Here is a 24,989-nt window from a genome sequence, read left to right as displayed (position 1 = left end):
TTTTCAGCTGCAAGCCCTGCTACAGTCTAGCTGCGTAAACTCAGTGAGCTCATTTAATGTCATTATACTGCAAATAGTCCTTTCCAGTGTGTATATTTGCTCCCTTGTGTAGGATGTCATAAGAATTTAAGTGTTTTTAATGTGCTTTGATGTCCCTGGATGAAGGATGCTCTATAAATGCAAAGTAAGTGTTCTAATGTACGTAGTTTGTTTTCTTTTTAACATAACAAAATCCTTAGCAGCCTTTCCTTCTTTGACAGTTTCCGTAGCTGGTGGGTCTGTTTCTGCTATGCCTTAGCAAAACAAATATAAGGCTTCGCAATGGCATATGCTCAGTGTGTTCCTCAGCTTCATGACCTGAGTAGTTCCCCTGTTGTCAGCACTGCAGAGTTACAGGCAGAAATCTGCTAAAAATCTCTCTTTCTATGAAACCTGATGATGGGGAAAGGTGGATGTTAGAGTCAGTTAGGGGAAGAACCATAACTTGAGAAGAAAAGTGATTCTGGAGCAGCTCTGCTTACAGGTAGCTCTGAATGAGACCAGAGAGTGAGTTAATGCAGAGTAATTATTCCTCTAGATAGTGCCAGTTTTGGCTATTTATTCTGGAATACAGTGCGATTTCTTCCTATTGAAGTTAACTCCCTGTATGAACCACCTCCAGCTCCTGCCAGGCAGCCCCATTACCTGCCTCTCTGTCCCCATCCCTCATGGTGACTTGTCATCCCACAGATGCTGTGGAGTGGTGTGGACAAAGAGGGCTTCTCTGGGGAAGGGCAGCTCAGGTGGTGCTTTCCAGGCCAAAGCCAAAGCATACAGCTAGAAATAAAGCTGATTAGAAGGCACTGCAAAGGAAGTGTCATTTGGGAAAAGCCCTGTGAAAGCTGCAGGCAGTGCAGCCTGTCTGAAACGAATTGCTGCAGTGTCTGAGCACCGAGGGATCATCTCAGGGGGTTAATCCGAGCACAGCAAAGGCAGAAAGCTGTACGCACCAGAAAAACAGTGCACATCCTCTAGGCAAGCACAGATTTAAGGAAGCCAGCCAGCCCCCTGCTCCTGTCCCAGAGGCATATGGGGCTGCCGAGACTCCCAGTTGCAGCTGAGCAGTGAGAGCTTCGCCTTACCTTTCCCTTCTCCTGGTTCTTCCCAAGCCATTGAACATCACCATGGCCACCTGGGAGCTGGTCCTTAGCCAGCAAGCCCTATCCCAATGCCTGGCCCGGCGCTTGGGTACACATCCCAGGTGTGGCAGTCGGAGGAGAGACGCTGGGGTTCGGGGTGTGCTTCCTCTCCGGGCTGCACCGGGCTCTGGCACTGGAGCGCCGGGACACGCCGTGCCCCACCATGCTGCCTTTTTAATAGCTGATTTTAATGAGACGCTTCGAGACAAAAGAGAAAAAAAACAAGCCTTCCAACAGATTTTTATCTACTGTTTATTTCCACAAATTGCTGCAGAAAAAAAGCCTGGAGGGTTTTGATGGAGGTGGAGGCTGAGATAGCCGGCAACACGGAGGCTGCTGGGGCGCAGCCTTTTTAACCTCCCCTACTAAGGCAGGTGCCGACACATCCCTGCAGCCAGAGAAACATGCTAACGCTATGGAGACTGACCGAGCAAACGGTAACAAGCTCTGCCGCTTCGCCAGGGCTGCCGCCCGTCTTCCTTGGTGGAGAAAAGGCTGTCAAACTGAAGCAGCACCTGGCTGCGTTTCCCTGCTCAAAATCATCGGGAAGACCCAGCGCCTGCTGGCTTGGGGGGGTGACTGCTGGCCGGGCACGGGGGCACACGGTCTTGGTCAGGGAGCCCCATTGCAGTCCCCTCTCTTGCTCCGTAGGTGCACCAGTACTACAGCTGCCTGCCCGAGGACAAGGTCCCCTACGTCAACAGCCCAGGAGAAAAATCTCGCATAAAGCAGCTTTTACACCAGCTGCCACCGCACGACAATGAGGTTGGTAACTGAAAAGTCTCCTTGGACATCGGTCAGGCTGTGGGTGGGGAGGGGATGCTCCTCCTGGGGTTTTGTGTGAGAAGCGTGGCTGGTCCTTTCTCAGTCTTTTCTGCTTTTCAGGGGTCATGTTGCTATTGAAGTGCTATTTTTGCTCCGTGCTTGGATTGTGTTGGAGGTGGGGAGGCAGTAGTTTGTTTCTAAAGTTTTTTTTTTTAAATGAGCCTTCTTCAGATCTCTGAAACAAAAGCACTTCCTCAACCCTCAGAGGTCCAAGCCACGTTACAGGGATCTTGAAATGCTGTTGAGATCAGCTAGGGCCAGGTCCGAAGTTGAAAAAGCCTTTTCCCAAGCACTGCTTCCCACTCACCTTGGGAGTGGGAGCATGTGTGCCGAGGAGGGGGTTTCACTTGGGCTGAGCCATGGGACCTGGGAGAGCCTGGCAAGCTGGAGGTTGAGCCAAGACCAGTCAGAGCAAATAAACCTTCTTATATCTAACAAGAAAGATGTGAGACAGAAAAAAGGGTCCAATCTTTGACGTCTTGTTCTCACCATTGAGAACACTGGCTTCTGGTAGGCCACAAAATTTCCCTTTGTAAACAAAAAGAATTATTTTTGTGCTGCTTTCTGAAGAAGCTACTCTGGAAAATGCATGCAGGTAACTTGTTTGATCTAGGTCGGATTTTAACGAGTTTGCCTGTGCATGGCTGGGTGCCACAGACACAGTGCAGTGCTGCCAGTGCCGGGGGAGCTCCAGGCACCAGAGAGGGGCTTCTCCCCATGTACCCTGGGGCCCCACATCCTCCAACAGCCGAAAAACATAGGAATAAGTGCACACAAACACTGCTACTGCAGCCTGTGCTGCTACAAGCCAGAGGCACGAATCTGCATGCATTTCATGCAAATTGGCAGATTTTGCATCCAGTTTCCCTTGTGCTCGGTTTTGCTCCTCTGAAAATTGCTCACGTGTAGATTGCTCACGTGAATAATTCTGTTCAGCTCCATGAGTCTGCTCCCCAAAGTAACAGAGGCTGGATTGGGCACTGGTGCTACACGTGGCCACCTTGGCTCTTTAGTTGTATTCTCCATTGAGATGCAGCCAGCCGAGAGCTAAGCCTACAGCACGAAAACAGCCAGGAAAACCTCAGAGTTTCATAAGCTTTGGGGAAATTGTATCATTCATTTTTTATATCCTTTTATTTTACTTATTTCCTTATTACCTTCCACGCAGAGGTTTTGCAGATATGCACTTGACTCTGTGCTGGAAGAATAGTTGGAGTTCCCAAATAGCTGGAATTCCATTATTTACATAGGGAAAACTAGCTGCATACTAGAAATGCCAGTAAAACATTTTGAAGCTGCTATAAGATGTCTGCCACGAGGGGAAAGCAGGAAAACCATCAGTCTGATTGCTGGGTCTTGGTGAGACTCAGAGGACCCAACTTTTAAGAGTTTCCTAATGTTTGGAGAGAAACCTGTCCCTGCCTTTTCCTTTCTTGAAATTCTAGCTAAACCCTGGGCTGACTGGAGTCCTAACAGGAGTGGCACTCCAGCCTCCTCTAAGCTGAGGATGGAAGCTGTTGGTGTAACCCCCTCGGAGAGATTTGCAGAGCCTATGAGACCAAGGCTCACTGGCTGGGGAGGCAGGGGCACCCATAATTCTGAGCATCACTTGTTTTTTTTTTAGGTCCGCTATTGCAATTCATTGGATGAAGAGGAGAAGAGGGAGCTCAAACTCTTCAGCAGCCAAAGGAAGAGGGAAAATTTAGGGAGAGGCAATGTCCGACCATTCCCTGTAACCATGACGGGAGCCATCTGCGAGCAGGTGAGTAGAGGCTGATGTACCAGTGCAAGCAGGGCAGCTTTTGAATCACCAAAATTAAATGAAGCTGACAGGACCAGCACCCTCCCCGTGCCCCCTGCGAGCTACAAGCACTAGGGTCAGTCAGTACGCATGCGAAAGCACCTGTAATATTTGATATGGAGTGGTTACTTCAACTCCTGGCCTCGTGCAGGGAGGAAGCTGTTGATATCCTGGTCATAGAATGCGGATGAGGAGAGATTAAGAGACAGCAGAAAGGGACTGTGAATTAGCATCTTCTTCTGCAACGGGTGCAAGAGCAGCTGGTTGGTGACGGGCAGCAGTGGGCTCACCAGCCACCCATTAAACACTGGCTTTTCTGACAGTGCGGTGGCCAGATCAATGGAGGGGACATGGCTGTCTTTGCCTCGCGAGCGGGACACGGTGTTTGCTGGCACCCTCCCTGCTTCATCTGCAGCGTCTGCAACGAGCTGCTGGTCGACCTGATCTACTTCTACCAAGATGGGAAGATCTACTGCGGCAGGCACCATGCTGAGTGCCTCAAGCCCCGCTGCGCAGCATGCGATGAGGTAAGAGCCAGCTCACCCTGGCATCTGTCCACTTAAAAGGTATGTCCTGCCATGGATGTTACCTATGGGGATGGTATGAGATTGCTCCTCTTGCAAGCTGGAGGGTATTTCCCCTCCATCTGCCTTGGCAGCGCTCGGTGCATGAGCAGAGGGTTAGCCTCTGCACGGAGGCATGCGCATGAAATACAGTGGTTTGGCTTTGCCAAGGGCTCGTGCAAGCTTTTCACATGAGCATCTCAGGGATTTTTTAGTTGCAGTCTACCTAGAGGTGTCCTGGGAGAGGTCCTCGTCTGCATGGAGGGAGGCTTTGCATGAGGATTTCTTCCTCCATGCTGTGTGATTTTAGTTCAGCTCTGTCTGGTCCTGCCTTCTCCTCTATTCCTCCAGAAGATGCTTCTGGTAGGATGAGTGCTGTGTTTCCTACAAGACAGTAGTGTCTGAGAACATGCCAAGCTGAAATAGGCTTTGAGAGAGGAGATTAACGGGCTATAGGAAGCTGAACAAATGGAATACAAAATGAATATAGAAAACGTACAGAGTCGCCTCTGAGCATTTCTCAAGTGTCAATCTCTGTTTAAAAGGCTGGTGAAAGAAATTGTTCTGGCTTTTAAAGTTATGAAAACCATAGTGTGGAAAACCATATGTACTATAAAATACCACATCCCATCTATGCAAGCGTGTAATAGTAAAAATCCAAGGCTATATGCCCTTCAAATATGAAGAACATTGACGTATGTATACAATTAAATTTGTACTGTTACCAGTAAAAAAACAACTTCTAACCATTTGAGTGGCCCTATTTCCTTGTGGCTTAGGCTGGGTAATTTTTTTTCATGTACTTTTTATCATTGCAAATTCTTCTACAAGTCTTTCATTCAGCTCCTTCTTTAACGTGGACTTCTTCCCCTGAAACATCCGGCACTTAATTGCAAGAAAGAGTAACTCAGGGGTAGGAGGATCTGCAAGAAAAAATCTTTCAGTGTGACCTGTGCCAAGGCAGAGAGCCAGGGAGAAGAGCTGGGCTGCTGCTTGCTCTCCCAGCTTGGCTTTAGGGGTGGAGGTGGCGTGGGAGTGGGAAGCAGAGGCAGCAAAAAGCATCTGCTGAAAACCTTTTATGTGGCTGCTTCACCAGCCCATGGGCTTCACTAGCCCATGCCTTAGTTTCCCCACTGGTATAATGACTTTGGAAGCACACAGGCTGGGGTAGAGGTGATGGTCAGGTGCCAGGTAGCTCCATCTGCTCTCCACTCCAGAGACCTGCCACTTTTCCTTGTGTTTTCGCTCATCCTTTGTATTCAGGTCCCTGTTTCAGAGACAGGTAGATGTGTTTTGAGTAAGTGGCTGCTCTGTTCTTCAGAAGTCTGCCAGATCGATAGATTGTATATAAGCGTGTTTATTACCCTGATCGACCCCTCCTGCTGATGGATGTGCTTAGAAGCACGTTATATTAGCTCTGCCTTAACGCTTTGTAGTCCATGCACTAATGCAGTCCTGAGGTATTTGCATTTTAATGGATTTCCTTGAGAAGTGATGGATGCCCCTGCTACAAGCGAGACCACAGGAGTTTCCCGTGCAGGACGGGAAGGTTAGCAGTAAAATTTGGAGACTGATGAGCCAAGGGGCTGTGCATGGGCAAGAGACGCAAAGGTTAGTGCCTGTATCCCAGGTTCCCTCTCTGACTGACTCTGCTCCCCATTTGTGTTTCCTCCTCCAGATTATTTTTGCCGATGAATGCACCGAGGCCGAAGGGCGGCACTGGCACATGAAGCACTTCTGCTGCTTTGAATGCGAGACGGTGCTGGGAGGGCAGCGGTACATCATGAAGGATGGCAGGCCCTACTGCTGCAGCTGCTTCGAGTCCCTTTATGCTGAGTACTGCGACACCTGCGCCCAGCACATCGGTACGGGCCCCTGCCCTTGACCCCGGGGCAGCTGCCGAGCCAGGAGGGGAGCGAGGCAAATCTCTGCTTGCAGGGTTGTTGCTGGCAACAAGAGCTGTTGCACTAGAGTCTTTGACAATGACATTGGGCTGGGGGCAGGATTTCATGCGGCCGGGGTCTGCCCCAGCCCTGTGGCATCCAAAGAGGCGTGTGTCCCTCTCACTTTTCGCCAAGGGGCTAGCACAGTAATTTGCTTAGTTAAACCACAGCTTATCCATTTCTGTGGACAGAGAGGAGAGGACTGTCAGATAGCAACCTTAGGAGCTGTTGCAGCTCGTGAAAGCTTTCTCTGGTCAAATATAATGAATACTTTTTTCCTTTAAGTCTCATTTTCCTGTAAACAGTCTGGCTTTTTGAGTTCCAGATTTTTTCCAGCCAAGCTTACCAAAGGCTTGCATGAATTACTGAGCTACTGACAGGAAAGATGTTTGTTCATTAGGCATCGTTATTGTTTCTGTTTACCTTTTTTAATCAACTCACCAATAGATATTCTCAGATAGAAAGAAGGCATCAGAATCAATCTACGTTTCTAGAGCAGTGATTTGCAATATACTTTATTCTGGGGACTAACTCTGCCCCCAGCACTCAGGGGATGGAAAGCCAGGCAGGCTGGAAAGCCACCTTGCTGCTCTCCCTGATCCTGTTTGCCACTTGGCTGAGCATCTGCAGGCACTCACAAATGCAGGGGCAGCCCTTTCTTTGTCCGTGGAGGTGAGCTGACATGTTAAAATAATTCATAGGCTGCAGGGAAAGAGAACAAACCACAAACCATTTGCTCTTGTGCAGCAGCCAGATGGCATGGGGGGGAAGGCTGGGGGGCTTCAGGGAAGCACTTGGAGGAGGTGTTTGCTGTGACCTGCAGCACATCCTTCCTGAAAGCTCAGCTGCAGAGCGGTGAAGAAGCAGCTGTTACCACGTCTCCTGTGCTCCCTTCTCTCCTGCTTCTCCCATCTACTGTCCTCTGCTGTGTCCATCCGTCCAGAGCCTGCTGACTGTCGGGTTTTGGGGGCAAGGTGCCTGTTTTGGTGCATATCTGCACATTTCTAGCAAAGGAGGGACTGCAGCCATTTTGTTGCAAGTTGCTCCTAGTAGTCACTGCGCATTGTGCTTAAGAGTCACGTAAGTCAGAGGTAAGCACGTGCTTCAGACTTGGAAAGCTTACGTTGGGTAGCTGAGGACAGAGTAAGGAGGTTGTTCTCTTCCTCTGCAAGATGGCTTAGGGGCATTGGAAAAGGAGCTGATAAATCCCACCCACCGTCTTATCTCTCCTTTGTCCATAAGCGTAGCACTCCAGTCTATATAAAAAACCATTTTGCTCATTATAAGGGAAGAAAAAAGAACCCAATTACACTAAAGCAAATTTAGCTTGAAATAAAATAAACCATTAACATACTGTTCATTTGTAAATTCTCTAGCAGCAGGCAGCTCCCCCAGCAACACGGCTGAGGCAGGGTGCGAGCACGTGCCGCGCACACGTGTGGTGCAGCACCATGCCGTGCCAGCCAGCCTGTGCTGTGCATGGCAGTTTCTCAGGTAACAGGGGCTTTTGCCATGAATGGCAGCTTAAACAGGCGAATAAACATTATAATTGAGACCTCAGGAGCATTGCTCATGCCTCTGACCAAGAACGATGTGCATGCAGCAGGCAGAGCCGGTGCCTGCCAGCAGCCCTGGGCTTTCACTGGTGAGGGACAGGCTCTCTGCATCTGCTTTACTTAACCCAAGGGGCAACCTGAGAAATGTGGCTGGGTGCAAGGCAACAGAGTGTGCTCAGATCCCTGGGACTGGCTCTTTCCGCTCTCTTTTGGAGAAGAGGCTCCAGTAGCCAAAACAAATTTAGGATGGGGCCACAGTAGCAGTGAGGGACAGGGATGTGATCTGTTACATACTTCACCAAGGCAGCACAAATTCCTAATTATGGTATGGTTGAAGGCTTTCTGTTTTCTCAGAGAGGCAGCATATTATTTCTTTGACTTCAAGGATTTTATGGAGAACTTCTTGCATTCCTTTACTTTATGATCGGAAATATCCCCGTTTAAAACAAAATAGCTTGAGGCTCAGTTCTGCTGCCTTTCCCAGTGTTGAGTAATTACCAAGCGAAGGCCTGCAGCCTGCAAGGAATTAGGAATGTGCTTGACTTCATGTGTTGGAGCAACCCTGCCGAGCAAGCCTGGGGGTGTGTCACTTGTGGAAGAGTCACGTGTTAAGTGCAGTGTGAAGTGATGCACGTGGGCTGACTCTGATGTTGTGTGTTTTCCCTCTCAAGGTATTGACCAGGGCCAGATGACGTATGACGGCCAGCACTGGCATGCCACTGAGACCTGCTTCTGCTGCGCACAGTGCAAGAAGTCCCTGCTGGGACGGCCCTTCCTACCCAAGCAGGGGCAGATCTTCTGCTCCAGAGCCTGCAGCATTGGCGATGACCCCAATGGCTCCGACTCCTCTGACTCGGCTTTCCAGAGCGCACGAGCAAAGGAGTCCCGCCGCAGTGCCAAGATCGGCAAGAACAAGGGGAAAGGCGAGGAGGGGGCACGCAGCCCCTGCAACCAGTTGCAGGTCACCTCCAACCGCCTCTCCACCGACGTGGACCCCCTCTCGCTGCAGATGGATTTGCTGAGCCTGGCCAGCCAGACACCAAGCCTCAACAGGCAGCACCTGTGGAGGAGCCGGGATGAGCTCTATCACTACGGGAGCAAAATGGAACAAAGTCAGTCCCAAAACCCTTTACAGCTTCTCGGCCAGTGCAACGTAAGGACCTCCTATAACCCCAGCCAGGTCCCAAGCTCGCAGCCAGATTTATGGGCGAAACATTTCAGCAACCCAAAGAGGAGCTCCTCACTGGCGATGAAGGGCCACAGTGGCAGCTTCATCCAGGACTGCAGAGAGGACTACTACTCAGGGAGGCTTCGTTCGCAGGAGAGCTACAGCGACATGTCCAACCAGAGCTTCCCCGAGACCAGAGGAAGTCTCAAAGTCCCCAAGTATGAAGAGGAAGGGGAAGGCGGGATGCCGACGCCACAGTGCCGCACCCGGCACCCCATCAATGCCCTTAAGTTCACAGAGGACCTGACACCCACTGAGCAGACTCCCCGCGGCTCCATGGAGTCCCTCGCACTCTCCAATGCAACAGGTACATCACCCCTGTTTCAGTCACCCCGCAGCTATCTCGGGACCTCCTCTGTCTGTTGGGGTGTCTTGTGCTCCAAGTCCTTGCAGGTCTCCTCCCATTTCAGGGGTGACCCGTAGCTTGGGGACCTCACTTGGTACCACGGGCTTACCTGCTTGGCCTTGGTGTGCCTGGCAGCCCCTCTCATTCTGCTTGCTTACATACCAGCTGCAGGGCTTTATAGGTGGCTGCCCTTTCCATGTAGAGAAAAACAAATGTTTCCAAGCCTTTTGTGAACAGGGGAGGGAAATCAAGGCCAGCTGCTAACACAGAGGCAAATTCCAGCATTCGGCGCTTCAAGAACTGCTGTCAGCTGCCCTTGGGGACTAAAAATATTTCTAAATGCTTTGAAATCGGCCCAGTCAACCCCTTTTGCATGTTAACCGATGCTCAAGCACACGACTAGTTAAAGAGAGTTCTTCCCTCTCTATGCATCACTCTTTTTATCCTCTGATAGAAACTGCCAGGAAAAGCCAGGCAAGATGCTTGTCCTGTCAGGCTGAGCCCATTTCTCCTGAGCACATCCCTGTGTAATAGTCCTCGGCTCTCTCACCCCAAACATGTTTGGGTTTCATTTAGTGGCTGCGGGAATGCGACTGCACGCAGGGACATGTTTGCGGCAGGGCTCTGGTCCGTAGCCGGTGCTGGGGAGGCTCAGACCCCTGGGCACACCGTCCCGCTGCAGCCTGCTATAGTTTGCATTATGGGATGGCTGTGCTCACCCGGCACAGCTCTCGCTTGCTTCTAAGACTCTCAGCAGAAAATTTCTCAGAAAAGAAAACACTTAGCCTGTGTTGCTCACCAAAGATACCGCCTTGCTTTTTCTTCACTGCTCCCCAGCTTTTTTCTGTTCCAGCCAAACTTCGCTTGGATTCGGATAGGTCCTGCGCCTTGTCCCTGGGAAATGTAGTCAGTCTTGTTGTCAGCAGCAGCGAGCAGCCTGCAGGGTATTGGGTACAAAGGTGTGAGGGCCTCCTGTGGGATGTTGGTTCTGGGTGGTGGGGATGCGCCGGCGAGCGTTGCCAGGCCCCAGAGAGCTGAGCTCTGCTGAAAGCAAGCTCTGTGCTTCTGCCCTGCCTGGATGGACAGGTTCGCTCTGCTACGCCTGTGCCTCCTCGCCCTGCTTCTGAGTTTCAGTGTGTTTGTTTAGGGAAGTTTCCAGCCTTATGCCAACATGTGAAACAACCTCTGTGTTCAGCTAGGGTCTCCCTAACCGGCCAGTAGAAAAGCAGCAGAGGAGAGGAGAAGCTAGTGAACTGGAGAGGATTTGGCTTAGTAGGGTATGCAGGGAGGGGCAAGAGATGTGGAACAGTGAGGGAGTTGGGAATTGCTTTCCAAAACAAGGTTCCCCAAAGCAAAGCCCTACATTTCCAAGCCTCTCATGTTCCTGAAAACTCGTTGTGTAAACCCCATGAGTACAAAGAGTCTTGAGCAACACCAAGTTTGGATGAGCAATCGCTGAGTATTGAAGGGTTGTTGCATGCTTTGGAGCTGAAGTGTAAGAAGTTATTAGGGATACAGGTCAAGAGACAAGAAACGTGGCAAGGCTTTCATTATTAGGGTGCAAATCCTTCTGTTTTTCATTTTAGAAATCCTTTTTTTAAAATGCTGAGAGGGAGGTTTTCCAGAGGCATTCGTCCTAAGTATGAATTTCCTTACAGGCGGTGCCTGCCTTCACAACTTGCTGCTGTTCTGCTTCTTGGAGCAAATGATCAGCATGATGGGGCTTGCAATGAATTTAAGCAGTTCCTCTGCAGAGTGAGGTGATAACATTTTTATTAATGTGTAAGATCTAATAATTTTTCTTGCTTTGGGACCTGGCTCAGCAAGAGCTGGGGGCACTGCAGCAGTAACAAGCAGCTCCCCCAGGGCTGTGTGTACAATTCCAGGAGACACAGTTATCATCCCACTTAATTGGCAGTGTTTAGAGGATGGGGAGATTCAGGAGCAGGGGTTTGGGCAGGGGGTGTCCGGGTGCAGTGCCTCACTGCCTGGATTTTTCCATCCCTTTGCTCCCTGCCACGGCAGAGCAAGCTGCCCAGGAAAACTCCCCCCAGCACAGCCTGGGGTCCAGCTCTCCCCATGCCCTCCTCTCCGCATGCCCCAGCTCTGCCTTGCAAGAAATTCCCAGGCATCCAGATGCGAGGTCCCTTTGAGCTACTGAAGCTGCACAGTGGCTCCATCCTAGAAACAGTTAATACCGCATCCATCTAACATTTTATGGCATTGCTGAAAATGGTCCTTTTTATAGGGTGCTGAAGGGCAAACAGTCCCTGACCTGCAGAGCACACGTTAAAAGCTGGTCCCTCCCTGAGAGCAGATTTTGCTGTGATGTTTCTATTACACCTGAACTACTAATTAGCTGGAGACGTCAGTAGAGCAGATAATACATGGGGTGTGCAGCAGTAGTCCTTGTCCTGTGGCCAGAAAGCTGCCTCTGCTGAACAGGTCTTGTCCCTGTAATATTTGTAATGCATTCAGTGCAGGAGGGCGTCACCCACTGGGTTGGTCAAGACCTGCATGACCCCATGTCTGCTGCAAAACCCCCAGACTTTCACCTTACCAACCAGACTCTATTTAATTGCTTCAAAGCCAATTCCTCATGGGGTGGTTAAGAGATGTGGCACTGTGTTAGTCCTGGGTATTTGCCCTTAAAGTGCTCATTCTGCTGTGCTCTCTCCCCATGGGGAGTAGTATATCAGTAGACACCAGAGTGGCAGAGGTAGCCGTGACCCTCTTTGTGCTTTCTTTTGGGGTGTGAATTAGATGGGAGTGTCTCTGCTGTCCTCTGCTCTATACTTGTGTTGTTGCCACAAATGCTGATGTGATTTAACCACATCCACTGGCAAAGGGCAGAGTTTCATAGAATCACAGAATTGTTTGGATTGGAAAAGACCTTTAAGATCATTGAGTCCAGCCCTCAAACTAACACTGCCAACTCCACCACTAACTCATGTCCCTAAGCACCACATCTACACGTGTTTTTGATCTCTCCAGGGATGGTGAGTCCACCACTACCCTGGGCAGCCTGTTCCAGCACCAGACAGCCCTTTCTGTGAAGAAAGTTTTCCTAATATCCAGTCTAAACCTCCCCTGGAGCAACTGCAAGCCATTTCCTCTCATCCTATCATTTGTTACTTGGGGGAAGAGACCAACACCCGCCTCACTACAGGCTCCTTTCAGTAACTGTAGAGAGCAATGAGGTCTCCCCTCAGCCTCCTCTTCTCCAAACTGAACAGCCCCAGTTCCCTCAGCTGCTCCTTGTAACCTCTGTGCTCCAGACCCTTCACCTGCTGGCTGAGGGCATCACTCCTTTCCTTCCACGTTTCTGTTTGAAAATCACTTCTCTACCATCAACTGAAGGCTGTGACAGACTCTGATCTGCTACATCTTCTTGAAGGCTGGGTCCTCCTACTGCCCAACATGGCCATTAGATGTAGAGGCAAAGAGCAAAACGTATTTCCTAGTGCACGTTCCAAGAGAGAGCTCATTTTTGCTGGATTTTGTATTATCTTTTGTATTTGATTTCCTTTGGCTGCTTTTGCCTTTTGTTTCTTTAATGGCGTTAGCAACAAAACAAAACAGTGGATGCTGTAGCAATGTTTACCCTGTTACTCCTTCATTAAGCAATCAGGATGCTGCTAAGATGGAGCTTGTCCAGGAAACTTGTCTCATGAGAAGGAGCCTGATCCTGCCAGAGGTTAATCACTCCTCAGAAGATACTTGGTCCATCGCAACTCTGCTCCCAGTGCTTGTGCTCTGCCTTGCTTTGCTTGTGCTTGCATTGCCCTCTAAAAGGGCTTTGCCTCATTGTATGTGCTTGCAGCTGAATTAGAAATCAAGAGCTGATCTGTGGTGATGCTAAGCAGTCATTTCCACAAAAGACCAGCTGGTCAAATAGGCCACTTAAGAAAGTACCTGCAGGCTGAGTGTTATTCTCTGGGAACAGTCTCTTTGTGTGCATCTTGCAGGGAGCAGGGGTGCTTTGGAAGCAGAAGTCATGATGCTGTCGTATGCAAAAGGGTAAATAGATTTTAAGTATTCCTTAGGGCACGTGTTTGGGTGAGGGTAACAGCCTCATCTGTCACAGGCATAAATCCAAAAAAGAAAGATGTTAAACTGGTGCCAATACAGGGTGGAATGTGATTTCATGTGTGACATTTCTCCTGTCGTCTCTGTTGGGAGATGCCCTAAGGCCCCAAATAGCTTGTTTTTCCAGGACTAAACAACAACTGTGATGTACCCAGAAGCAGAGAGAAGGAATGTGTGAATATGCACGTGGGTATGAATATGCACCTGGGTCAGTGCTGATCCCTGCAGAAGATGAGATCCCTGGGAGGATTTCTTGCAATTTTGAGACCCGGGTATAACATTTCCCAATCCAAGCTGGGTCATTTCAAAACCCAAGATGTGAAGACAGAGGTTTTCCTTTCCAAAGGGCCAATGCCAAAGATTATAAAACTTACTGGAACATTTCTTCTCCTCCTTACCCGCCTTCTGCTCCTCAGCTGTGGGAGGCCTTTTGGATGTGCTAGAGCACATGGCGTAACAACCAAACCAGGGGGAAAACCAAAAGTAAGGAGATGTTGTTGGGGAAAGCAACAGTACATCATCTCTGATCCAGCATGTTAGCCACCCTGCCTTGTCTGGGGAGCATGTAGGAGCTGGTGGTGCCGATGAGGGAGCTACAGGAGTGCTTCTAAGTTAAAATCCAGCCCCTTTCCCAAGCAGCATCCATGTAGGGACTTCATTCAATGAGCTGGACAGAGGGACTGATCAGGTGGGAAATACGCCCTGACGCCCTTGGGATGGCAGGCAGCGTACGGCGAGGGGGCTGTCAGCACCGCAGCCCACTAGGCAAGCGCTCTGCTTTTACCCAATTGTTTACTTTCCGTGATTTCAAGTTGCATAAGGGTTCTGCTTTATTTCTGCCCAGCTCGAGGTTGCTCAGAACTGAGATGAGGCTGAGCTATAAACAAAGCCCCAGGCAGGCTGTTTCTACTTAAGTTCCTTTTCAGTTCTTGAGGCTGAACTTGAAATAAACCCTGTTTTAGGGTTGGTTAGGATGTTCCTACCTGGTGCTGTGGGAAGGAAAAGGCTCTGGCATGGATGACTGGACATGAGAGATGCTGCTCCATCCCCTCCTGTGCCTCTATAGCTGCGTTAAACACGGGCTGGCTGGGCTGAGCACAGGGTTTTGGTGCAGGCAGGTGCCTGTATGGGGCTCAGGTGGCGAGGACTGCGATGCACAGGTATATGTGTACACTGTGATAAATGTAAAGGCAAGAAGCAAATGTCAGCATAGCCTTGTTTACTTGCAATATCCTAGGTCAGGGCATTTTGCAGTCCATGCCAGGGTGAAGCAGACGATGCTATCTCTGCAGTGGGGTGCTGGCTGCGGTGGGACCTCGCCCTGTGTCAGCCCAGCTTTGCAGAGAGTTTAATTTAATGGAGGCTGGGAGCTGCTTCCCCTCACAGTGAGCTTCATTCCCAGCCTCACACACCCAGCAAACATGCTCTGTGCAGCCCCTGTGCTGTCATTTGCCAAGTGGTTTAATAATTCATAATTAATGTAACTTGCTGTCCCAGTTCAGCAAAGCACACTGTGAGATTTAAGCGCCTCCGAGTGCTTTGTTGTGGCAAGTCTGCAGAGGTGATGCTCACGAGAAATATCTTTGTGCCATCACTTTGCTTACTCGGTTGTTATTTCCCTTGGCAGTGTTTTATGGGATAAACATAGTTCTTAAGAGGGGCGAAGAAGGACTTCAGAGAGGATTGTACAGCATGTTCTTAGCAAACCTTAATGTTAATCAGAAACCTGCTTTGTGTTCCCAGTGCTGTAGCAATCTCGAGTGTTGCATTGAACGCCCTCAGACAAGTTACAGCTTTCACTTGTGTTCATCAGAAAGGCGTGCGTTTCCATGGCTCCAGGGTGAAATATTGAGCCTGGCAGCCCCACGCAGCGGAGAGCAGCAGCAAAATAACCTGCTGGGTCCATGTGTGCCATGGTGCTGGCTCCAATCTGGCCATGGGATGGCCACTGCGTTGCCAGCAGCAGGTGCCATCTCTCCTCCTCCAGTGCAAGAGCCTCTGGGCAGCCACCAGTGGATGGACACTTGGTGTCTCTTGGAGCATTATTTAGCAGAAGGAAGGTCTCATGGGCTCAGCACGTCATGCTTAGGGTTTCAGCCTTGGAAAGGGATCAGTGATGTGGTAACAACCATCTTGCACCACAGTCCAGAGCAGAGCTCTGACTCTCCTGGATGACCTTGGGAAAGAGGTTCTTAGGTTTCCTTGTTAGAAAAAAATCACCACTGCGTGATGGGTTCTCCTCTCTTCCAGGTTACGGGTTTAATTGGGTTATTAGTGTGTTCCCAGGTGATACATTTCATTGAGAGGGACCTGCAGTGGCTGTAAATAAATACTGGTAATTCAAGAAGATCAAGCCTCAAAGCACTGGTGTAGCTCTGAAATGGCAACTGACTGCAGGAGAGGAGGGTCAGTGCCACCTTTGCCCCAGCCAGGGCAGTGCAGGACCGGAGACCCAGAGCCACCCTGCCTGTGCTTGGGTATCTACTGCCTTCAGGAGCTCAGGAAAATCTCTGGTGCCAGAGCCTCCTCAGCCATCCTCTGCTGTGATTGCACAGGAAGGGTTTTCTTCTCCAAGCTAAATTTTCCTTGCAGGAGTTCATCAGACCTCGAGGATTATGTATTCCCTTCCTCTTTGCAAGCATTTTTTTCCACATTTGAAGACTGTTATTGTATCCCCTTCAGCCTTCTCATGTCTAGACTAAACAACCCCCTCTCTTTCAAACTTTATTCCTAGGTCATGTTTTCTAGATGAGATTTTTTAGACAAATGATTATTGCTGTCCTCTGAACTCATTGCGGTCAGGCTAGAGCGCTCCTGGCTTGCTTCTGCTATGCCTTGCTGGGGCTTTGCAGCTCCACAGAGAGGAGCAAGATCATTTTGTGAGCTTTAGAAGACTAATATGGATCTAACCCACCTTATGATGCTTTACACTTTTCACCAGCATAAACATTAAGTTAAGCCCAGTGGTACTTCTGTATGTTCTGTTGGTTAGAAGTCACATCCTTGACCTTGTACCTGCTCCAGCACAGTAAGAGATGTGCAGAGCTCTTGATATCTTCAGTGATGCTATAAAAACACAGCTTTGCTCCTGAGTGAGCAGAAGAAATCCTTCGCTGCCACCGTGAGCAGATAAAGTTTCCCTGGCCACACTGCTTGCTGAGTCACTTGCTAGCGTGGCTCCCAAAAAAAACGCTTGTTCACATGCAGCCTGCCAGATCTTCCTGGGGATGCCTTTGGTCCTCAGCAAGGAGCATGTCCCACTCTGTTGTACGGAAAAATGAAGCTGCTGGGTCTCTGGGTCGTTTTGCTGCAGTCTCGCGAGCACAGGCTCCATGATGCCCTGAGCTCCATGTGTTGGTGATGTTCTATGTGCTCTATGCTGGATTCCTCTTACAATCCATATTTTCCCAGTGATTCAGGATCTTAAAGTAGGTGTGCTTAATTATGATCAAGCTGGCTGAATGAGCAGCCAAAAACCTCCCCTGAACCTAGTAATCACTGATTAAACCTTATGCTCTCAAGCATGAGCTGTACATGCATCTCAGGCTTCTTGTCTGAAATTGCTTCCTCCTGTGCTGACCAGAGCTTTGAAGAGGAAAAGGAAAAGCACTGTCAGTGTCTGCTGGAAGTGAGGGGCTGGAGACCCTCATCCTCCATAAGCCAAACCTGTGAAGCACTGGTTCTGCCTGTCCCAGAGCCAAGGATCCCACGCGTCACAGCTTGCTTTACTCCCAGCAAAAAGAAAAGCAAGTTTCATTGCAGGTCATCCAACTCCACCAGTGATGTGGAGGATGGAGATATGTCTCATTTAATTTTACAATATCATTCTGCTTTTTCCATGTCTTGGGAGACTCTCCCCAGATGCTTGGTTTTGTTCTCACTGGGGGCAGGACGGGAGGAGCAAGGTGGCTGTGGCAGGGGACCCACGACCCGTGGATGCTGTCCGATGCGGCTGGCTGTGCAGTGGGGGACAAGGACCAGTTCACCCCACATCCCCGCGAGAAAGGATGAGGTCGGCCTCTTTCAAACAATGCTACCAAAATCAATCTGCTGATGCCACAGAAGAATTCTGCAGTGTTTGGAGCTGTATCCCTGCACGGTGCTTCTATCACACACTCCTATTGTGGAGCCGCACCAATTCTTTTAATGAACAATTGCATAAATGTCACCAAGGGCTCATTTTCTTTGGAGTCAGCTATTGTCTGACAGATCTGATTAAGGCCAGATTCAGCTGTCAGCAGTTGTGTGATTCACGTTCAGATCAGCTCCACCAGCAATCCTGCTGTTATTCTGGCCTTTTGTGAGGTCTCTGTGCATGTTCTTGAGTGGCTTTTCCCTCCCGGGAAGCTGCCAGGCTCCTCCACGGTGGCACAGAAGAGACACAGGGACCAGCGCCTAATGCGTCAAACAGCATCACTAGAATCAAATGCAGCAGGTCACGGCTCCAGTGGGGAGGTGGTGTGGACTGGGAGTGAGTGGGGAGCCCAGGCAGGCAGGTCCTTGGAGGGGGTGATTCAAAGAGTGGTCAGTAAGGTTGGGTTAGCTCACTCGAGATCATTGCGCCTTAGGAAAAAATGGCATGAAGTTGGTTTGAAAAGCGTGTACTTCTTGAAACAAAACATGGCTTTAACTTTTCTTATAACCCAGCCTTTCCCTTTTCTTGTGACATTCAGGGATCACCTTCACTTTCCCTTCCTCTGTAATCATAAACTCCATAAATGTTCCCATTAACGGCAGAAAAGCAAATGCACAAAGAGATGTGGCTGCGGTGGCTGGGACTCAGGGAGCAAAGCCAAATCATGCCGAAACCCAGAGGCGGCTTGTGCTCAAACGCTAAAGCTCTCCCTGGTGCCAGCGAAGGGAGGATTTGGAAAACCTCAGAAAACAGATCTTTGCAGAATCTGTTGATCTTTTTAAGGCTGAGTCCAAAGAAACCCTGAAGCAGCTTATGAGCAGGCTTAGTGACAGCAGCCCTTGTTCTAGTTCAGGTTTGGCAGGCGGCAGCTAATGCTAAAGGAGCTGATGAAATGTAAGCAGCTTTTGTTAAGGGAAAAAGAAGTTTATTCTTGAATTATGGGCTGGGTTGTTGTTTTTTTTAATTAATTTACAAAGTCATAAATTCTCGGTGGTTGCATAAGGGCTGTGCGTCATGTTGAAAATCCTGCTGATGGTGCACAGCTCTCCGTGTTTGGTCTGCACGGGGAGTTTGTCAGAGAGGCACGGGGAGAAGAGTGCCAAAGCAAATACTCTGCATTTGATTTTGGATGGAATGGATTTCCTTTGAAACAGCTTGCGAAACATGTCCTGTGCTTGCATTGAGGGCACTAGGTGCTGCCACTTTTCAGGCCAGCGTGAATGTAGTCAGAAAATAGATAGAAAACACCCAGAAAACAGGTGGCAACGTGGGGTGTGTTGAGTTTCTCATTGATGGGCAGGTGCTGAGCAGACACCCCACTTCTCTGCTGCTGTGTGAAGGCTTTCTGGGCTGGAGGAAAGCATCTTGCAGGAGCTTCGGGCTGACTGGCATATGGGAGAGACCCAGTGGGCCACATTCCCAAGCAGTGCAGTCCATCAAGCCGGAGCTGATGTTCCAGGTTCCTGTCCATGTGCAGCTCCCTGGCTATCTGCAGGGATAGCGTGACCCCTCCCCTGTCCTGCTGCTTACAGAGAGCTCCAGCAGACCTTCTGAAGCTTGGGTGTTTCCTCAGCTCCTGGGATACCTGGCTGCATGCACATGAGCAAGGCTGTGCCTTCAATCCCCCCACAGGTGTCAGTCAGGGGCCTTGGATGGTGACAAGCCTGAATTAGTTAGTATCCCAGTTTTCAGCTGCCCCTGACATTGTTCAGTCCTTCAAAACATGTCGTTGTACAAGGTGTGGGTGCTAGATCATGGCACCCTAGTTATCTCAGCGTGCAGGAGGCCTCAGGTTACCTCTGACGCATAATTTCTCACTGGCACCGCTAGTTATTCCTATCAAGTCACAGACAGTGTAGACATATGGGGAAGGAAGTCGTGAAAAGCAACTTGGAGTCCAACTCAAAACACGTTAAATTGGTGTGATTTCCCCAAAGGAGGAACTGCCTGCTCTTTAAAAAAAAAAAATCATCTTCTTGAAGGGCTTTTCAGGACAGCATCTAAACCATTGAGTTCTTTTTTAAAGCAAAAGTCTTGGGCCAAACCAGCCTTCTCCCTACATCTCTGCTGATAGAAAATTCTTCTTCTTAACTCTCCTTTTTTCCTTCCCTTTCCCTGCAAAGGCCTCTCCACAGATGGTGGAGCCAAGCGCCAGGAGCATCTCTCCAGGTTCTCAATGCCCGACCTGAGCAAAGACTCAGGCATGAACGTCTCGGAGAAGATGAGCAACATGGGGACCCTGAACTCCTCCATGCAGTTTCGAAGTGCGGAGTCGGTCCGCAGCCTTCTGTCCGCGCAGCAGTACCAGGACATGGAGCCAAACCTGCACAACCTTGCCAGCCCCCTCGGCTACCGAGAGCGGCCAGCGCACGGGCGCATGCACCAGAGCTTCGACTACGGTAGCGGGGTGCCTGGGGGCAAACTGGGGGTGCAGGAGGGCTCGAGGCATGCTCCCATGAGCGAGCGCACGCGACGGCGAACTAATCTCCGGGATGATGACCGGCATTACCGCCCACACCGGCCCCGGCGGTCCCGACGCTCCCGGTCGGATAACGCCCTGCACCTGGCCAGCGAGCAGTGCTACCGGCTGAAGGAGAGACCCTCGCTGCAAGCCAGGGAAGACTATGACCGATTCATGCACCAGAGGAGTTGCAGAGAGACAGTGGAGCAGGGTCCCCGCAGGGACGTCTATGGCCACTGTCCCCGGACGGTGTCGGATCTCGCCTTGCAGAACCACTTGGGTGAGAGATGGGGGCCCTACTTTGCCGAATATGACTGGTGCTCGACCTGCTCCTCCTCTTCAGAGTCTGACAACGAGGGCTATTTCCTCGGGGAGCCAATTCCCCAACCCACCCGCCTCCGGTACGTGACCAGTGAGGAGCTCCTGCACAAGTATGGATCATACAGCATGCCCAAGTCTTCCACGCTGAGTGGCAGGGGACAGTTGCACAGCCGGAAAAGACAGAAAAGCAAAAACTGTATCATATCCTAATGGCATCCTTGCCATGCACCTTGGGAGAATGTAAATTAACTCATAAACTTGCACTGTTTTAGATCTTGTAAGCGCTTTTATTGTAACAAAAAAAAGACCTGAAGAGTAAGGATTTGTAAGAAGGTTGTAGACTGGCTTCTATAAATAGTCATTATCCTGGGCACGGTGAATATATTTTGCACATTTTACTTTGGAGAAAAAAAGTTCACTTTAGCCTCTTAATATTTACCCAGTAGTTTTTCCCCTTTCTCCCAGATACTGCCACCCTTTTGAGTTCTGTTCATCCATATGTTTTGGTTTCCACTCTTGACTCACAGCATCAGTTTGCCAGTAAGTTTTGTTTTCCACCACATTTTTGTTCTCCATTACCCATGTTGGTAGGTAATTTGTCTCTCTCAGACAGTGCGGGAGCCTAAGTTATTTCCATGATCGTTGTAAATGCAATGTAAATGAGAGTTTGGAGAAAATATTTTTCTATTTTGTAATATCAGAGGAATTTCTATATCTTAGGAGTCACTGGGAAAATGCATGCGCATTCAGAATTGTTTTCAACCAGAGCTAACCAAACAGTACTTTAGAACCCCTTTTCCATTTCATCATCAAATTTCTTAAGCATAGCAGTGACAGTTTGAGTTGTCATTTGTTTTGAGGTTGGTTTGGTTTTAACCCTTTTTTCTGTTCATTTGTTTTGTTCCTGGTAAATAAAGCAAACGTTTTTCTGATTCATTAAACCTTGAAGAGGCCTCAGTGGCATTTTGAAGTCTCCTCACGCCTGTGATTTTCAGCTACGCTCCATCAGTCTGATCCAGGAATCCTGACAGCTTCAAAAGGGACTTTTTTTTTTTAATTATTATTAAATAGGAAAGAACAGAACTACCAAATGTCTGCAACGTTGTAAATGACCAAAGCCAGAGAAGGAATTTTACACCTCTATAGAGAACGCTGAAGTTGCTAAACGCTGAACTATTATTTGGAGTAAATAAAAGTGTAAATGGTGCAATTGTGTGATGTCAGCATGACGTTGTTTTGAATATAGATTTGTCTTATGGTGCTCTAGTCTCCTGGGTTATGTTAACTGCTGTTCATTACCAAGTGGAAGTCTCAGTATTGCCTACTGCCTAACATGTAAGAGAACGACTGCAAACTGCTCCCTGCGGGTCTGATCCTGCCCTGGCGAGATGCCCTCGCCCCTCTGAAGCCGCTCGGCCCAACAGGGCTCAGCTGTGTTATGTTACGGTGGCTGTGAGTTTGCTCTCTGTATGCTGTAAATTGTCAGGGTACTGACATCGCAGCACGTCCCGGCCGATGTGCTGATGCCGGGTTATCCTGGTGCTTCCCAACAAGGAGCATGTTTGCCAAAGGGGCCTCTTGGTGCCCAAAGGTAGCACCTGAGAGTGTTAAGATAAAGCTGTTGAGCCACAGGAGGGCTGAGAGGCTTAACTGGCTGCATCGCCCTTGCCCTACGCGTTGCCGGTGCCTCGGGGTGTCCCTGCAGGACCGGCACCCCAGGCACTCACAGGGCTATCCAGTTGCCTCCTCAAAGCAGCAGATGCAGAAAAATCTTGAGGATGGATGTCTCCATACCACAGACTATTGCTAGGAATTCTTTTGTCGTTTGTAAAGGACAATGTGATAATTATTATTCCTTTAAAAGAAAAAAAAATAAAGAAATTACACTTAAGTATATTTAAAAAGAAAATGGCTTTTTTTCCAGTTGAATAAATGGAAGTATTCATCCAAAGGGCAAAGTCTCTGTGTATGTTTTTGCTTTTAAGGAGTGGTGGCGAATGGCAAGTAGAAAACTGGATTTTCATTTAGCTGGTCTTGTGACAAGTACAAGATCCAGCTCAGCCTCATCCCTCATGGTTTTGGTGGGCAGGGAAAGCCAACAGAGGAGCATCTCCTGCGCACCATGTGTCTTGATGAACCAGACCTGTTTTTTTGGTGTTAAAAAGGCCAAGTCTTCAACTTGTAAGTGTAACTGCTGTAAGTCAGTGCAGCTCAGCCAAAACCCCGCACAGCCCTCCGGCTTACACTGGGCAAGACTTCAACTTGTAATTTATAAATAACAGCCTTTTTTCTTAGGAAGATCATAGATCTTTCCATGTTTTCCAAAACAGACTCGGTAAGTCGGGTAGGGGTATTGCTTTCAGTGAGAAGTATGACACTAACTACAGGTTATCATATAATTGGCATTTAATATGTGCAATTTAATTCATTGTCGGTGATTAAAAGCACAATGAACTGAATGTCAGCTGCAGTACAGCTGAGCTGCATTTTGTATGGCAGGAGCTGGAATTGCTTGGCGAAGAACTTTCTCCCTTCTACTGCTTGCTGCCTCTCCTTGCAGCAAAACTGCTGCACCTTTTCTTATGCAGTTTTGCACCACAACCCAGGGCCTGGTGTCCCTGTGCATGGGATGGCTTTGCTGCTGGAAGCGGCTCTTCAAAACCTGCTTCTCAGCAAAGAGCATCTCTGCAGACCACTGTGGTGCACCCCAGCTTTAATGTAACGCTGGAATTAGTACAGGCAGGCAATTAATTGAAGAGATGAGCTTCTTGGGGGATACACCCCAGCTTTAATGTAATGCTGGAATCAGAACAGACAGGCAAAAAAGGGAGGACATGAGTATCTCAGGCAATGTTCCCCACCACCAGGCCCTTGCCCAGCACTGCAGAAGGTTCTCAGGTCACGTTTCATAAGAAAGACAGCGCTGGCAAAGTAACAAGTCAATATGAATTTCAGTAATAAAAGTGTAAATGCAGCTTCCAAACATTTTTAATTTTTCATATGGGCTCCAGAAGTCCCATATACTTTGAGACACATGGTTAAAAAAAAAAAATCCCTTTTTTTTTTTTTATAGCCCTTTCAAGGTATGATTAACCATTTCTGACAAACGCACTGAGCTTGAGGGATAGAGCTAGAAGTCTGTAAAATTTTGCTCCCTCACCATCTGGCCCTGCTGGTTTGCCTCTCTCTGCAGGCTGCGTGCGGTCCCAGCGCCCTGTGGCTGCAGGGGGCAAGCACTGCCCTTTTCTTTCACATCTCTGAGAAGTGAGTGAAGGTGACCAACCCCTTCCAAAGCTCAGGGTGAGTGTTGGCAAGTCCTGTTTCTCAAGGATTCAAGGTCTGGTGCTGGGGTCACAGTTTGGCTGTGGCAGTGGGCACCTCAGACAGCTGTGTTGCCAGAGTCAGCCTGACACTTCTGATGTTGCTGAAAAAAATAATGAAATCTGATCAGGTCTATTTCTGCTACTATTTTATTACATAAAAGATATTTCTTTTTTCCTTCTTTACCCCAGAAAGTCCTTGGGGAGGCCCACCCAGCGTGACCCTTGTGGTACCCTGGTCATTCCAGTGTGAAGAGCCATGCCATGCTGACCATGGCTTTGCAAGGCACAGAGGATAAGGCTGCCTTTATCATCCAGCTCTGAGCACACATTGACTCCTGCGAGCTGATCCTGAGCACACTCACACACCCCTTCGGAGCTGTTACCTCCACTGCAAAGCCAACATCAGCATCACATGCTTGGCAGCAGCAGGAGCACAGCATCCTTCATGTCCGCTCTCCCCAGCAGGCTGGAGGCTTCAAGACAGCTCCTGCAACACCCAAAACACCTCAGTATGAGGCAGCATCTTGGCCTGAAAGCCACTGGGGCTATACAGTAAAGTTTCTAGCATACTGAGGCTTGGTTTGGAGGAAGCAAAAGTCACAGAGCCTTGAACCCATGCAGATAAATTTTAATCAGATGAACAGAGCTTCTGCAGAAAGATGCAGAGATAAGAAGCATGAGGTTAGAAATAATCAGAAGCACCCTGATCTGGAAATTGTTACACGCAGATAATCCCGTATTTGCGAACAACCCGAGTTGTTCTGGCTCCACAGTGGCAGCCAATCTCATGGGAGCCTGTGCTGCTGGGGCACGCACGAGCCCAGGGTGCCTGCTGCCTTTGAAAACCCAGCTGCTCATGAAAAGCTGCCTATGTGCAGCTTTGGCTAGCAGTTTAATTAACGGGAGCAATTAGATGAAGGCTAAGAGCTGCTGAGAAACAGGCATGTGTTTCATGTCACCTTTTAATACCTCCCCGCAAAAGAGCTGCCTGTGCAGCATGGGGCCAGCAGCCCCAAACCCAGCAATGCTCTGGTGCTGCTACCCTCATTCCCCAGCTCCCACCCTGGCTTTCAGATAATCTGGACCCCTGGGCTGGGAGCTGCTGTGTTATCTGATGAACTTTGCTCTTTCTGGCTGAAAAAAAAAAAAGATGCCTGTTCATTTACATACAATTATGCTATTCTTGAAATCTAGGCTGTCCTCATTCTCCCAGAGATTAT

At 49.1% G+C, this 24,989-nt stretch overlaps 1 protein-coding gene across 3 annotated transcripts in view; it reads left to right on the top strand.

Moving 5' to 3' along the window:
- PRICKLE2 (prickle planar cell polarity protein 2) overlaps window positions 1–22,334 on the top strand; it is a 107,781-nt gene extending 85,447 nt beyond the window's left edge. Inside the window, exons 1-7 of one of the 3 annotated variants that reach the window (XM_069865474.1) lie at window positions 682–1,615; window positions 1,830–1,943; window positions 3,628–3,765; window positions 4,128–4,331; window positions 6,046–6,232; window positions 8,538–9,401; window positions 19,788–22,333. In XM_069865474.1, the coding sequence (XP_069721575.1) occupies window positions 1,583–1,615; window positions 1,830–1,943; window positions 3,628–3,765; window positions 4,128–4,331; window positions 6,046–6,232; window positions 8,538–9,401; window positions 19,788–20,656 (2,409 nt within the window). In that variant the 5' untranslated portion in view covers window positions 682–1,582 and the 3' untranslated portion in view covers window positions 20,657–22,333. Of the gene's footprint in view, window positions 1–681; window positions 1,616–1,829; window positions 1,944–3,627; window positions 3,766–4,127; window positions 4,332–6,045; window positions 6,233–8,537; window positions 9,402–19,787 lie in introns of those variants that run through there. The other 2 variants (XM_069865472.1, XM_069865473.1) reach the window with 2 other exon arrangements.
- The last annotated feature ends 2,655 nt before the right edge of the window (window positions 22,335–24,989 follow it).

This window comes from Phaenicophaeus curvirostris, chromosome 11 (genome assembly GCF_032191515.1).
Source record: "Phaenicophaeus curvirostris isolate KB17595 chromosome 11, BPBGC_Pcur_1.0, whole genome shotgun sequence".
In the NCBI taxonomy this organism is placed as follows: Eukaryota; Metazoa; Chordata; class Aves; order Cuculiformes; family Cuculidae; genus Phaenicophaeus; species Phaenicophaeus curvirostris.
The sequence above is the reverse complement of the archived record's forward strand: the minus strand, read 5'-3'. Positions and strand labels throughout refer to the sequence as shown.